The sequence below is a fragment of the Myotis nattereri genome (genome assembly GCF_964212035.1).
Source record: "Myotis nattereri genome assembly, chromosome: 14".
NCBI classification, from domain to species: domain Eukaryota; kingdom Metazoa; phylum Chordata; class Mammalia; order Chiroptera; family Vespertilionidae; genus Myotis; species Myotis nattereri.
Window position 1 is genome coordinate 5,850,218 of NC_138089.1, and position 14,885 is coordinate 5,865,102.

The 14,885-nt window shown below is 46.1% G+C and overlaps 1 protein-coding gene across 3 annotated transcripts in view; it reads left to right on the top strand.

The window, feature by feature from the left end:
* FOXP1 (forkhead box P1) overlaps positions 1–14,885 on the top strand; it is a 554,371-nt gene that overhangs the window by 458,754 nt on the left and 80,732 nt on the right. For all 3 annotated transcript variants that reach the window (XM_081106428.1, XM_081106427.1, XM_081106429.1), the window contains 3 exons: positions 6,262–6,399; positions 7,339–7,428; positions 12,702–12,855. In XM_081106428.1, coding sequence (XP_080962554.1) covers positions 6,262–6,399; positions 7,339–7,428; positions 12,702–12,855 — 382 coding nt within the window. The remainder of the gene's footprint in view (positions 1–6,261; positions 6,400–7,338; positions 7,429–12,701; positions 12,856–14,885) is intronic.

The following is a 14,885-nucleotide window of genomic DNA, read 5'->3' on the forward strand; positions in this document are numbered from 1 at the left end:
TACACATTTTATTTTTCTGCATTTAATAGTACCCTTTGATGTAAGCCATATCTACAACTCAGGCTTCATGCTGATCGTGTATGTGTCTCAGCGAGGATTGAGGCTTATTTAGCCAGAGCTCATTCTTCCCCTCCAGACCTCAGAATCTGGACAGAATCGTTTCTGTGCTTCTCTGAGCTACTTTGGAATATTTCTCCCTTCCTATTTGCAGCACTTAAACATGATTTTTGTTATTAATATAAAATGTCATGGCAGCTTTAATTCACGTGTACTGAAATTTTTCCATCCCTCCTACAGGAGGAAGAGATTGAGGGAAGAAAAAGTCTTCATTTTTCTTGATTTAAATAATAATAATATTAGGTTGGCAACATCTGTGCTTATTGGATGATTATTTTCATGTTTAACAATTGCTAATGGGAGAAGTGATTTAATTTATGTAAACTTTACATTTTTATGCAAATGAAGCTGATATTTATTGGAGCTAAGACAATTCTGCTGGCACTTACTGAGTAACCTTGTGTGCACGGGATGTTAGAGGACAGCCGTGGAGGTTCCACTGACTCCTCTGCTGTAAACAAACAGGAATTTCTGCTCCTCTTTAAATCTAAAGACAAAAGAAGAGCTGGAGAGCCTTGCTGGAGATTGCTCCTTAGGGTTGATAACCTGAAGAACTCCTGATTGGCAGGCAAGTCGGCCACACAACCCTTTCTGAAAGAAAGATAGCCTTTCTTGATAGATTACAATAAACAACATGGCAAAAAAATGAAATGCTAATTGCATTTTAAAGAGGCCTTTTTTCTAAAATTTTAATAGGTAGTTGTATTGTTACTGAGAGAACAGTTATGCTAATGACTCACTGCTTAGCCGATTTTGCATTAATATAACAACCATTACCTGCCTTCATGCTTCCTACAGTATTGTGGCAAAGTAGCTGAGTCTAAAGGAGTTATACAAAAAGCAGAATTCTATAATGAAACAGAATTATACTTCCCACATGAATAGTAGGCTTTATTTTTTTAAGACTGAAATATTATGTCAGAAATGTATTTTCTTTCCTCTGTGATACAGGTACCTAGCATGGTATCTGTGTGTGTGTGTGTGTGTGTGTGTGTGTGTGTGTGTGTTCTTTCTAGATACCATGAGGAATGGATAGAAGCTTCCTAACTTTTCTGTTTGACAGTATGCCAGTTGTAGTCATTGGCTTATTAATTATGAAAACTGTCGTCTTTCTCAGGACAGTGGTGGCGTTTCCTCTACAGAGGCTTCTATTCTGTATGGCTTTGTAAAATTTGACATAGTTCTGTGTGTGCGCGCGTGTGTGTGCGTGTGTGTGTGTGTTTTGTTTTGTTTTTTTAGCGGAGCCATTTTCTTTGGTTTTGTTTTGATATTCTGGAGCCTTCTAATTTAATTTGATTTGCTCTGGTTATTTGATGAACTAGTGCCGAACCTGGTCAGTTAACATCCAAACTCAACCCGAGGTCTCTATGGCACTCCAGTTTCCTGGGGCATACGTGTGGTAAAAGGCCAGAGATTAAAAATGGTTTCTAAATTATTAATCCAGATAATTGAAATAATTGTACTTAAAATGTTTTATCTTCTCATTTTTATTATTTCTACACATAGCAATTATGAGAAGTTGACGAACCAATTTCTGTGTATACACTGGATAGTATTTCCTTGTAGATAAATGAGTATAAACTAAAGAGAACGCAAAAAAAACGATAAAGTGTGATTTTCAGTATTTATGTTGTGTCTTCTCCCCTCCCACCCAATTCCTCCAATTGTCTCCTAGATTAAAAATAAGTATTGTTTCTATGGGTGTTTTTATTTGTTAGCCTTTAAGATTTTTTCCCCTTCCCATCACATACCATGCCCCTTAGGAATAAGAGAAAACAGTAATACAAGCCATTTTATTTTATTTTATTTTTATTGCTTAAAAAATATTACAAAGAGTAGTACATTTGTCTCCCCCCGCCCCGACCTTCCCCCAGCCTCCCCTCTCTCCTCCCCCCCCCCCCCAGTGTCTTGTGTCCATTGGTTATGCTTACATGCATGCAGACAAGTCCTTTGGTCATTTCAGTGGTCTTCTAGCGTTCAGACGCTATAGTCATTGTGAAGTAAAAGGGTCTGCATCAGGCAGCATGTATACCGCAGTGGAGGGGCTTTTAGCAGCACTTGTTTGTGCTGACAACGTTTTGCCACTTTCTGGCATTAAGGTGGCAACATGCCCAAACTAGCAGCGTCCCATGGCCCAAGCTCAGCTGTGTTTCTGCCACTCGGGCAGGTTTATGCACACCTGGGGTCGGCCACTCCCAGTTGGTATCAGTCAACAGTGTGTCACAGAGTGTGTGTGTGTGTGTGTGTGTGTGTGTGTGTGTGTGAAATTTGGTTTTGTATGCTAGCATTCTTTAAATGTCTGCCACAAGTTTAATTTGCATTTCTGATCCCTGAAGGCAGCTAGACAGAATCATTCTAGTTCTTCATAAATTTCCTTCTATGATTCATTGTTAACTGAGAAAACATACTCATTTCTAGATACTCAAACAGTTAAGGTAGTTACAGTATCGCAGACATAATCTTTTTTCATTATATTTAAATTGTCATTTGAGAAAGAAATCAAGAAATAGGTTGAACTCCCAGTTAAGACATGAGCCTTCTAACACACAAAAAAACATCAGAAATTACTGTGTGTTTTTCTCAAGGCGGGTAAGTGGATGGCATAGAATTAAGAGCCAAAAGTTCTAGTTTTGCCTGAATACTCTCAAAGAGGGGCCCATAAATATTAGAACACTGTAGTTAAAAACTCACATGACTGTTTTAAATACTATTGATTTAAACCACTAGCTAGGTTTTATGAATCACAGTGTAATTTCTGAGCTTTGACCATATTTCTCAATGCTAAAGCACTCTCTCTTGTGTGCCTTTAGCCGCTTTCCAGACATTCAACACAGGATTAAATGATAGTAGTTACAGTGATCAATAGGTTAAGACGGTGCAATCCCTCTTGCTGCTAATGACCTCGGTAGTAATGGGCAATAAAGTGCGGGCTCTAACAGCCTCTCGCTGGTGCTCGTGCCCTTTGGTTCCTGGTGTTCGTAGGGACGGCTGCACGAAAAACTTGGACATTGGGAGTTAAGGGAGTGGATATCTAGGCTATAATTTTTAACTATTTAAAGCCTTAAACTGTGCCACCCCCCCCCCCTCCTACCCCATAATGCTTTCTGTCCATTTGGGTATGCTTGCTAAAGCTTTCCATAACCAATTTCATGACATGTTGGAACTTTAGGGAAAGGAAATCTCAGTTTTAACACATTTGTAAATAAGCTCAAGTCCACTTCGGAGGCCCAGAGCTAACTGGTGTTAGATGTGGTTTCAGAGATAAAAGCAGAGGTAGGGCCATTGGCTGTGAGAGCCCCTCGTGATGATTCAGAACCGTCCCCCTCTTTTTCCTCGGGCTGTGCCTGCTGCTTTCAGCACCTCCATCGAATGCCCCAAGGGGAAAAGGAGAGACCCATGTTCCCTTGTTTGTTGTGTAACACAGCTACAAAAATGGAATAAATAACTATGGGAAGAGTTAAATTATTGGCTGTATGTCAGGGTTTCAAAATTATCTTTATAGATGTCAGCCTTCTTTTAACTTTTTAAATTGATTTTATTGAAGTATGATTTACATACTCTAAATAAAATGCACTCATTTTACCTGCACAGTTGGAAAATTTTGATAATTTTATACATCCTGTGACTACCTCTCGATCAAGGCAGAGGGCACTTAGAGTAGCCCCCAAAGTTCCCTTGCAGTCTTCCTAGCATAGGCTGTCCACAGTTGTTTTAAAAATTCCAACCCAGATGCTGTTGCTATGATGATTTCTGTTGTAACACTGTTAACTTCGTGTTCCTCACCAGTTCAGATCTTACACCACCCTATTCCTGTCCATTTTCCTGTTCATCACCATCAGAAATTTGGCTCAAGGATATTTATATTGTACATCATCCAAGAAACACAGAGGAAAAAAGAAACCTTAAACTTGGTTCTTTTGTTTGCTTAATCAAGTGTCCCTGTATGATGATGCAACTCTCAAGGAAAAGTAAACTTCTATTGTGATATGTTAGCTTTACAGCTCAAGATAGTGATTGGCACCCAGATACATATTGAAAATTTCAAAATGCTTTTTCTTATATGAACACAAAGTAGAGTAACTGGGATTAATGTCTAGATGGCTAGGTGTGTTGATGGATTTTTCTTGGTGTTGGCCCTAGAGCAGCGGTTCTCAACCTGTGGGTCGCGACCCCTTTGGCTGTCGAATGACCCTTTCCCAGGGGTCGCCTAAGACCATCCTGCATATCAGATATTTACATGATGATTCATAACAGCAGCAACATTACAGTTATGAAGTAGCAACACAAATAATTTTGTGGTTGGGTCACAACAGGAGGAACTGTATTTAAAGGGCCAGGAGGTTGAGAACCACTGCCCTCAGTGGGAGTCCACTGAGGACCATTGTGGTATTTCGTGCTTCCAGGTGTCTTTTTAAGAGGATAATTTACCACTCATATACATCTGTCCCTTTCTGCATGTAAAAAAATTCAGACATTCCCATCTGCTTTAAATTACAATGTATCTGCATCTACATTTGAAAGGCCGGGCAATGGGAAGATTCCTGGTGACCTTCTGGAGTTGGGTTAGTGAAAATTTTCAAATGTTCTGGGTAGTGTTTTCCAAACAATGAGAAACTTGCGCATAAACATCCTCACACAGAAACATGCCTGCGACAGCAGTGAAGGGTGTTTGCTGTACATGGATCTGACCTTCAGGAACCATTTTTAGTTCATCAAAATTAGTGATGCTGAGAAATCGGGACATCAGTGCATAATGACTGTGAAATTAGGAATGAGAGCTCGCTATGCAAATGACAGGACAAATCATGTGAAAAAGTCAAGATAAACTGCATGTTAAGACATTATGTTACATAAAATTAATTCTGCATTTCTCGCTTTTGCTTACTGCTGCCCTGAAAGATTTTTTAAACTCTTTTATCTTCTGATCAGCTATTGTCTGCCGGATTTTTTTTAAGTGGCACACAGGCAAAGTGCAAAACATGTTATTACCTTTTATTGTAATGCATGAGATGACAGCAGATCCTTTTTAACAAAGTATATCCTTTACTGCTTCTTGCTGTCACATGTTTGATTAAAAACTAAAGGAAAGTACGATGCTTAAATATTACTGTTAGGAGACATACAGGTTTTGTCTTTTCTTTTTTGTTGTGTTTTTTTTTTTCCTTTCCTTATCTTTTTTATTTGGGGGTGATTTTTCATGGAACAGTCTTCTTGTATTACGGGGTCTGACAAAATGGTTCTCATGTAGTCTGCAAATTAGACACAAGTGCAGTGATTATTTTGAATAGCTAAATTACATTCTCGAAAGCTTGCAGAATTCATAGCATTGTCATTAGGTATCCGCTTGAATACAATTTGTGTAACCTTGGCCAAGACAGCCTGTCATTTTAATGTCAGTGTTTTATCTGAACAAGACATCATCCTTTCAGATACAGTGTGCAGGTTCCTTGCCGAGATGCCCGTGCAGAAACGTGTTAACAGTTGCAAATATGAAATGCTATCAAGTTCATCACTGGAGCTGTTTGTCACTGAAATGTCATGGGAAGCAGCTCGACTGGTATCACACAGAGTCTGGAGGAATTGAGACATCTGTGTGCGGGGAACGAGGAAGGGGAAAGGCATCATAGGAAGGCCTGTGCTGAGGGCAGGAGGTGCGCCTAGGGGTCAGCCATGCACAAGGCCAAGCGTTCCTTGATCTGATCGTCCTTAAAATCGCGATCCACAGAGGCGGCGGCTCCTGGGAGCTCCAGCTGTGGAGGCACTGGCTCCCATTTGCCTTCTTCTTTAAAACAAAATTTGTTTGTGTTAACTTCATTGTGACGGGAAACTCATTCTTAACAAGAAATTGAGACCCTTCTAACCTACCTCCAGATCTTCCTGAGTCCTTGTCTGCTTGCAAGACTGCCTGGAACAGCTGTCAGTGCTGCAGGGGTTCCTTTTGTTTTTGTGTGTGTGTTTTTTTTTACTTGAAATGAACTTCCTAATAGATTCAATAGGATCTGTTGCTGCATCCCTTCTGGATCAGCACACCGCGCGGGAAATCGGTCCGTTCTTGAAGCCCGGCCCGCCGCTGCTGAGCCTGGAAAGGCTGGTGCTGTGTGCGTGTGGTTCCCTGGTCCTGCTCACGCTGTGTTAACCTTCCAGGTGCCCGTGTCAGTGGCTATGATGACACCTCAAGTGATCACCCCCCAGCAGATGCAGCAGATCCTGCAGCAGCAAGTGCTGAGCCCCCAGCAGCTCCAGGTGCTCCTGCAGCAGCAGCAGGCCCTCATGCTCCAGCAGGTAACCCCTCCTCTGCTCCCTCCCACGCACCTGGTCCCGCGCTCCTCCGGGAAGCACAGGCAGCCCCTGGGCCCTGAAGAACCAGTGGGCTGCATCCCCGAAAGAGCCCCTGCGCAGCCACTAGGTCTGGCCAGGAGAGCCCTGGACTGAGATTAGGGCTGTAATGGGACTTGGTAGAAATAAGACCTTTCAGGCTCGTGTGGCTTTGCAGTCTTTTATTTGGTAAGCCCGGGGCTTCTAAACGTGGGAATCAAAGCAGAGCGGAGCCTTGGGAGCAGCGGATGGGGCAGCTCTCGCAGTCCCATTTCAGCTGGAAGCTTAGAGTTTTTCTTTCAGACACAAAGACCATTTTGGGGTTGGCTAATTGTAAGGTACACAGTTGACTTTATTCTTTCACCTGTGCTGATGCCGAAATGAATTCCTGGCTGCCACTGTACCATGGAGACCTAATCTTCAGACTTCATGGACCCCTGAACGCAAAGGATGAGACCGAGTACTGCGGTGGCCGCGCTGCGCGCAGGTGTGGGCCGGGCAGGCGTCCGGGAGGCTGGCCGCCCTCTGACGCGTGTGCGCACGCGGGGCCAGCCCCGCTCGCAGCCCCGTCACTGAGAAAGCGCGGCCTGTTTCGCAGGAGAGATTCACCAGACTCGCAGCAAGGGCGTTTGCCTTTGTTGTACAATCAAAGGTCATCCCTTGCCTTATTTTAATTAGTTTGTGTGGAAAATGGTATGTTTTTCATCAGTTCATTTGGGGGATTACTTTTCAAACAATAATGCCAAGAATAGTCAGTGTGCGCTGAAATTTATTGTCGAGTTTCAAACTAAAGGTCAGGCCATTGCAGATAAAAGGAGGCTGTTCCTCGCATCTCAGTGTGTGTACGGCACCAAGAGGGACCGTGGCGGCGCCGCCCCTGACTCACCTCCTCTCTTTTCTTTGTAGCAGCAGCTTCAGGAGTTTTATAAAAAACAACAGGAGCAGTTGCAGCTTCAACTTTTACAACAACAACATGCTGGAAAACAGCCTAAAGAGGTACCGACAATACATATTTTACTTTCAAACCACAGATCCCAGAGGACTATCTAGTGGCTATTAAACTGTCATTCATCTTTTAAATGATTGCACAACTGAGCTGACTCTATCGTTCTCAGCTTCCAGACCGAGAGTTATTGTCCTGTTTTCGCTCTGGTTTTTCTGGGTTCCATTTGTTTGCTGACACGTATTTTATAATCCTGGTGCAGGTGTACCTCCTGGGAGCACTGGGCGGGGGATCCTGGGCAGAGCCTTCAGGCCCCTTTGCAAGATGGACCTGGGGGAAGTGAAGTGCTTTCAGGAAAATTTGATTTGGACACACACTTGATTATTGTATCCAGCTCAGAGAGCTTGGGTGTGTGCTGAGGTTGGATAACCAGAAAGTTCGAGCAAGCCCTGGCCGGTGGGGCTCAATGGTTAGAGCGTCGGCCTGCACAAGAAAGGGCCTCGGGATGGACTCCTGGTCAAGTGCACATACCTGGGTTGCAGGTTTGATCCCCAGTAGGGTGCATGCAGGAGGCAACCAATTGATGTGTCTCTCACATGGATGTTTCTTCCCCCTCCCCTCCTACTCTCTAAAAAAAAAAATCAGTGGAAAAAGTATCCTCAGGTGAGGATTTACAAAAAAAAAAAAAAAGTTAGAGCCAGATTCTCCATCCCACAATCTCAGTTTAACTTTTCATGCGAGTTGTACGTATCAGAACTGCTGAAAGCAAGTCTGCAGTGGCACAAGCTAGCATTAGAGGAGTCTCTTACCCAGATTGTGTGTGTTTCCCCAGCAAACAGTGGGTATCGCAGCAGCTGCCATGTGCACAGTGTTTTGTAAGTTCACAGAGTTATAGCAGGAGGCACCCCGCCCAGGACAGTATTGCCTCCAGGAATGGGAAGGTTTGGGGGACCTTCTGTGTGGCCGCGTGCGTGAGGCTCAGTCACTGGGGGCATGTCCTGTGCCTGTGCGCATTAAAACGGACTCTGTCTACCCATCCCAGAGCTCCCCACGTAGCTGACCTCCTCGTATTCCGACAGTGACGGGCATGCTTTTCACGTGAGCGTTTTCTCCTTGGAATGACAGAGAAGCAGCTCACAGTCCAGGTGAATGGTCTGCGCTGGCCCTAAGCAGGCGGCCACTCTCCTTGGTGGGAAGCCGTCTCCCAGGTGACTCCTCCCTCCCCTGGGTGGGAAGGCCAGGACACACTCATCTGACACAGTGGGCATGAGCCGGCCCTTCTCCCTTTGTGGGTTCCTCTCAACACAAAGTGGGTGCATTTTCCATGCCCTGTCAAGTTTTCGCCCTGGAGTCCTCTTCAGTAGCCTGGATGTCAACCCCCGTAGAGTAGGGGCCGTTTCGGGGTGCAGGGAGGAGGTGCTTTAATGAAAGTGCTGACACATTTGTGTACAGTGGCGTGCTACCGGGTCCTGCTGTAATAGAAAAGGGAACAGATTAAAAAGTGTCTAAAATGTAAATCTAAAGGACTAACAGTAATTAAAATGGAAATGGCACAGGGAGGGAAGGCATGTAATTGTGAGATATCACTGTGCGGGAGGCGCTCAGCTTTGTTTTGCTGGCTGTTTTTCTAATTCAGCGGGGCTTACTCATCAGTGGCAGTTCAATGCGCGTTAATGACTCTGGGATTGCAGGCATCACTCCGGACAAAGAAATGATTATTGTGCGGTCAGAAGAAGTTCAAAGACAAGAAGGGAATTTCAGTTTTTTCCTTAGAGATCCACATTCAAGAGCATATAAATTAAGCCAAATGTTAAAAACCACAGTCTGAAAGCTGACTTCAAAGTCACAACTCTCTAATTAATGAACTGCGAGCTTCGGTTTGGACAAGTTGTGGTTTGATGCGCCCATAAATCAACATGACAGGCCTGTTTCACAGCCTCAGCCAGTGCTTGTCATTGAGTCACATCAGATGTAAACAGCAGAGAAAAGGAGGATATGAAGGAGGTGCAATTGATCAACAGAATTGGTAAAAACCCACTTTTGAAGCACATTATGCATGATCACAGGAAATGGTTACAGCCTCGAGAGGGTTCCCTTCTGCTGTTGCTTTTTTGAATCAGATTTCTAACAGCCTTCAAAAGGGAGAAGGAGAATTATGGAGTTTCTCCCCCGTGGCTCACAGGCTATAACCCCCTGTTGTTATTTTGTGCTTCTTTCTTTTCAAAGGCATCAAAATTTAGTTTTTTAAAGATCTTTAACTCTAGATTTGAAGACAAACAAGAAAGGGCTGCCACGGCCATTCCTATCAGTTACCCGGGACTGTGTTTTCCTTCCGTTGCCACTTCTGATTAACCTCTTGCTTGGTCTGCAAGACATGGTTTGAAATGCACGTCTGCATGCTGGGGGAACATGAAAGCAGATGCGCTCCGAGGGCAGATAAAGAAACGCGAAGGGGAACGTTGTGCAGCAGAAGGAAGGATAAAAGTTAACTCTCCCAAATCGCTGCTGTCAGAGGGCCATCCGGGCCTGCATACATGCTGCTGGTGGGGGAGTGGGGGAGTGGGGAGGGGGTTGGGGGAGGAGAGGAATGCTTGGTCCCTGAGCCAAGAGGTGAGACGTTACAGGAGCATTTTAGCATCTTCAGGACATGACGTTTGCTGTGGTCGCACTCTGTCCTCCATTTTGAAGGCACAGGCAACAGGAGATAACGTTGCCTTAACATCCCGAGGGTGGACAGACCCAGGGGCAGGTCTTGGATTCCAAGATATGTTCCCAGCGCCAGGAGATGTGGCCAGGACGTGCTGTCACCGTGGCTGAAGGACCCTCGCTTTCCTGAGGTGTCTCCTGAATTAGCATGCAGGTGGTGGCCGAGTCACACGGTATCAATTTCATGATGTGGACTAGTGGTTATGACTTTAACAAGGTTTGAACTTGGATGTTGACAGATGGAACAAGTATATTAATTCACTGAATCCCCAGTCATTAGTGGCTCATAATTTTGAATTGTCAGGTCCTCCTCCCCTCCCTCCCTTTTCCCTTTTTTGATTACCTTTGCTACAAGTCGCTCGATCTTTGGCCAGAACAATGAACCTTGACTTGCTTTTTCCCTGAAGTTGCCTCAAAGGTGTTTCCTTGAGCAAGTGAGGCTCCACACTGAGTGAGACCCGAGACCTTCCTTAGGAGACAGATGCAGCCCCATGCAGCCGGCTCCTTACGCCGCTGCTCACAGAATGGGTGTGGATAGTAGAAGGCAGCATTAACAGTAAGTCAGGCCACAAACAAAGTTCCCATCCTGTGTGGGTGAGGCAGGTTCAGTTGATTGTTTTAAAAGGGCCATTTGTCCCAGGCAGCTATGACAGTTTATGTTAGGCAGCAGGGAGGAGCCGAAGAAAGGAAAACAGACCTTTGACTGCAGCTCCAGGGAGGGGATCCGAAATGCAAGGTTTATCAGGGCATTTGAGCCTTTTAACACTGGCTGCTGACCTGTGGCGGGGACTGCGCGGAGACCTTTTTTGTGTGCGTTCAATTGTGAGAAGTAAACAAATGGGCTCGTATCCTGTGCTTGGTAACTGGGTGGGGAGCAGTTTGGCAACGAGTGTTGCTTTTAAATTCTTTCTTTGGACAATGGGCCTTGTATACTTTTATATCCTGGCTTTTCAAACGTGGACAGCTTTCATGAGCTTTCCTAGGGATGGCTGCAGTGACAACAGAAAAGCCATCAGTCATTTTATATAAATACAACATCTTTAAACATTTCATTTACAGTAAGACAGGAAACACCCTCCCTAAACTTCAACACCCACCCCCCATTATTTCTTTTTCAAGAGGAGTTAGATCCTCCAACTTCTATGGTATCAGTGTTGGATTTTGTCTACCTTCCCCCCTTTTTAAAAACGCTGGGAATTAATATCTGTTGAAGAAGAGAAAAATCATTTTGACATGAATATAACTATCATTGGGTTTTACATTAATGTGATAACTTGGGAAGGGGTGAAAACAATTGGATCATTTTAAGCATGCTGTTCTTAAAATGAAAACACTGGCTTTTCATTTAAATTTATTTAAATTTTTGTTGTTAGTGATATAGAATTTGTTTTTTGGAGTGAAACTCAATTAACTTTCTCAGTGGCATGGTAGTAAGTCTGAAATTGGTTGCTAATATGAGAATGATGGTTTTTTACTGTAAAATAAACTACGCGGAGGCCGAAAGGAAGCCACCATTTCTCTCTTCTCTTCATCTCTGCATCAAGGAGGCCTTGATCCGCACACATTCATGGGTGGATCGGCTCGTGGTCGTGCATTAGGCTGAGTGAATGCAGTTGTTTGTAAGTGTAGCTCTCAGAAGCTCTGGCGGGGTTGTGTAGTCCTGTTCCTTGCAGTCTCCCTGATACTTTCATTAATACTTAGACTTAGGAAAACGGATCTTGTTCTTTGCCTAAATGATCTTTTTTGGGAGCTACAGTTTGGGAAGAGTTAACTTCCCTTCCGAATTGTGAGCCATGATGTGGCTGAGACCTCCACCTCGATCTGATTCCTCACAGATTAAGGATATGAGATAATTTCCCTCTATTTTTGTTCTGCTGCACTGTATTATCTTTCTATCACTCAGATAATTACCGAGGAAATCTACATTAATTTTTTTGGCTGGAGCAAGGCCTGCTAAACACAGGAATGATGTATTGATGTTTTACACAACAAAAGTTTTCCTCCTGTCATTGTCCAATCAACAAAAAGATATTTGTCAAACGGTAGAGCCCTTCTTTCCAAGCCCAAAGCCGGGGAGGGAAGCGGGGAGGGTTTCTGAGCCTCCAGCGGAGTGGAGGCCTGAAGCTCAGTGTCTCTGTATGAAACACAGTTGAGTATGATGTTGTTTGCTAAATTATGAATGTGTGTAATTAAAATCTAGTGGCTGTTTCTATGAAAGATTTACAATGTTATTTCATCGTTTGTCATGGCTAATTAACAATATTAGATGAAGTTTTTCTTCTTCAAAGGCCTGATTTTTTCTCATTTATTTATGTCAGAAGTGATAAACAGAGTAGTTAAAAGCTCGCCCGTGCGCGGGAGGGAGGCAGCTGTCTGTGGCCCCTCGGGGGCCGGAGTTGGGGTACCTGCACACTGGCCTGCTGGGGTCTGAGTCCTGGTGCTGACAGCCAGGGAGAGCACGTGCTGGGTGAGGGAGCGAGCGGGCGTCCCTCTCACACCAGGGGACAGCTTGACAGAGCGCCCCTCACCCAGCGCCCCTTCTCTCCTGGACATGGATGGGTGTGTGGGGCGGTCTCACCTGGCCTGTTCGTGGCCTCACTCTCTGCCTGGTCTCTTGCAGCAGCAGCAGGTGGCTCCCCAGCAGCTGGCTTTCCAGCAGCAGCTCTTGCAGATGCAGCAGCTCCAGCAGCAGCACCTCCTGTCCCTGCAGCGCCAAGGCCTCCTGTCACTGCCGCCCGGCCAGCCCGCGCTGCCCCTGCAGCCCCTCTCGCAAGGTGGGTGTGGACGCCGAGGCCGGGGCCCAACTTCTGGGCCCCGCCTGCCTCTGGAGAACTGTCCAGGAAGCCCTGCAGACCTGGGAGGAGTCCCCACACTGCTGGCGCCAGTGGGACCCAGGTGGCCGAGGGCTCAGCCGGTCCCTGAGGGAGGGGAATGCAGTGCTCCCCCACAGACAGCATTTCTATCAGATTGAATGTTTTCAGTTTGGAATTACAAATGAATTTTCTTGAAGGTTATTTTTAAGTCATTTTAAGCTGCATTTCATGTCATGTAACTTGTTCTGTTTTAAATCTTAGTCCTGCTTTATAAATTCCACTTTCTAATATCTAGGGTTAGAGTCCAGTTTATTTTTGTGTGATTACAAAAACGAAAGGTTTTTGTTGGTTTTGCTCTCTTTTTTTCTATCTTTTTACCTTCATCTGACTGTTGATTTTTGAGCAGTTTAGTACACTCATCCAATCAGATAGGATGTATATCTCTAGCTCTTCTTCAAAAACTGAGGTTCTTTCAAAAATAATAAGATTTTATAGATTTAAAATTTTTCTTTTGAGAAGCCATTGACATGTTATTCCACTGGGTGTTGGGCATCAGAAGCTAGCACTCGCTGTGTTTAGGACACCCCTGGTGTAAGCAGCTCTTTCACCTGTGCGGTGTGGGTGCACCTGTGTGGTGTGGGTGCACCTGTGCAGTGAGTGCACCTGTGCGGTGTGGGTGCACCTGTGTGGTGTGGGTGCACCTGTGCAGTGAGTGCACCTGTGCGGTGTGGGTGCACCTGTGTGGTGTGGGTGCACCTGTGTAGTGTGGGTGCACCTGTGCAGTGAGTGCACCTGTGTGGCGTGGGTGCACCTGTGTGGCGTGGGTGCACCTGTGTGGCGTGGGTGCACCTGTGTGGTGTGGGCGCACCTGTGCGGCGTGAGTGCACCTGTGTAGTGAGTGCACCTGTGTGGCGTGGGTGCACCTGTGCAGTAGTGCACCTGTGTGGTGTGGGTGCACCTGTGTGGTGAGTGCACCTGTGTGGCGTGGGTGCACCTGTGTGGCGTGGGTGCACCTGTGCAGTGAGTGCACCTGTGTGGTGTGGGCGCACCTGTGCGGCGTGAGTGCACCTGTGTGGTGTGGGCGCACCTGTGTGGCGTGGGTGCACCTGTGCAGTGAGTGCACCTGTGTGGTGTAGGTGCACCTGTGCGGCGTGAGTGCACCTGTGTGGTGTGGGCGCACCTGTGCGGCGTGAGTGCACCTGTGTAGTGAGTGCACCTGTGTGGCGTGGGTGCACCTGTGCAGTAGTGCACCTGTGTGGTGTGGGTGCACCTGTGTGGTGAGTGCACCTGTGTGGCGTGGGTGCACCTGTGTGGCGTGGGTGCACCTGTGCAGTGAGTGCACCTGTGTGGTGTAGGTGCACCTGTGCGGCGTGAGTGCACCTGTGTGGCGTGGGTGCACCTGTGTGGCGTGGGTGCACCTGTGCGGTGTGGGTGCAACTGTGCGGTGAGTGCACCTGTGTGGTGTGAGTACACCTATGTGGTGTGGGTGCACCTGTGTGGTGCGGGTGTGCCTGTGTGGTGTGGGTGCACCTGTGTGGTGTGGGTGTACCTGTGTGGTGTGGGTGCATGCAATTGTGCAGTGAATGCAACTGTGCAGTGAGTGCACCTGTGCGGTGTGGCCAGAGGAGGAGAGCAGGCATGCTCTGTGCGGGGGCTGCCCTGTCTTTGGGCCCTCAGCTCACCCCCATGTGGATGCAGGTAGATACGCCGTAAAGGCTGGTAGCTAAAGCCTTCGGTGCCTTGGATTCAGCTGCCTCTGAAGAGTGTTGGAATGGGGAACCTCCGTCATCCATGCAGCAGGCTTGGCTTTGGTCAGAACCTTTGCTGTCAGGTGGAAGTGAGGCATGTCTGCATTTGAATCTTCTCTCTGGAGTCAGCCACACCCAATTTCTGTTCCATCTGGGGATTGCTTTGTTTTTTTGTGGGGGTGTTTTTACTGTGACGACCAGGGCTTTTCTCTGACTCTCTTGCCTCTCCTCCCCTTTCTGCCA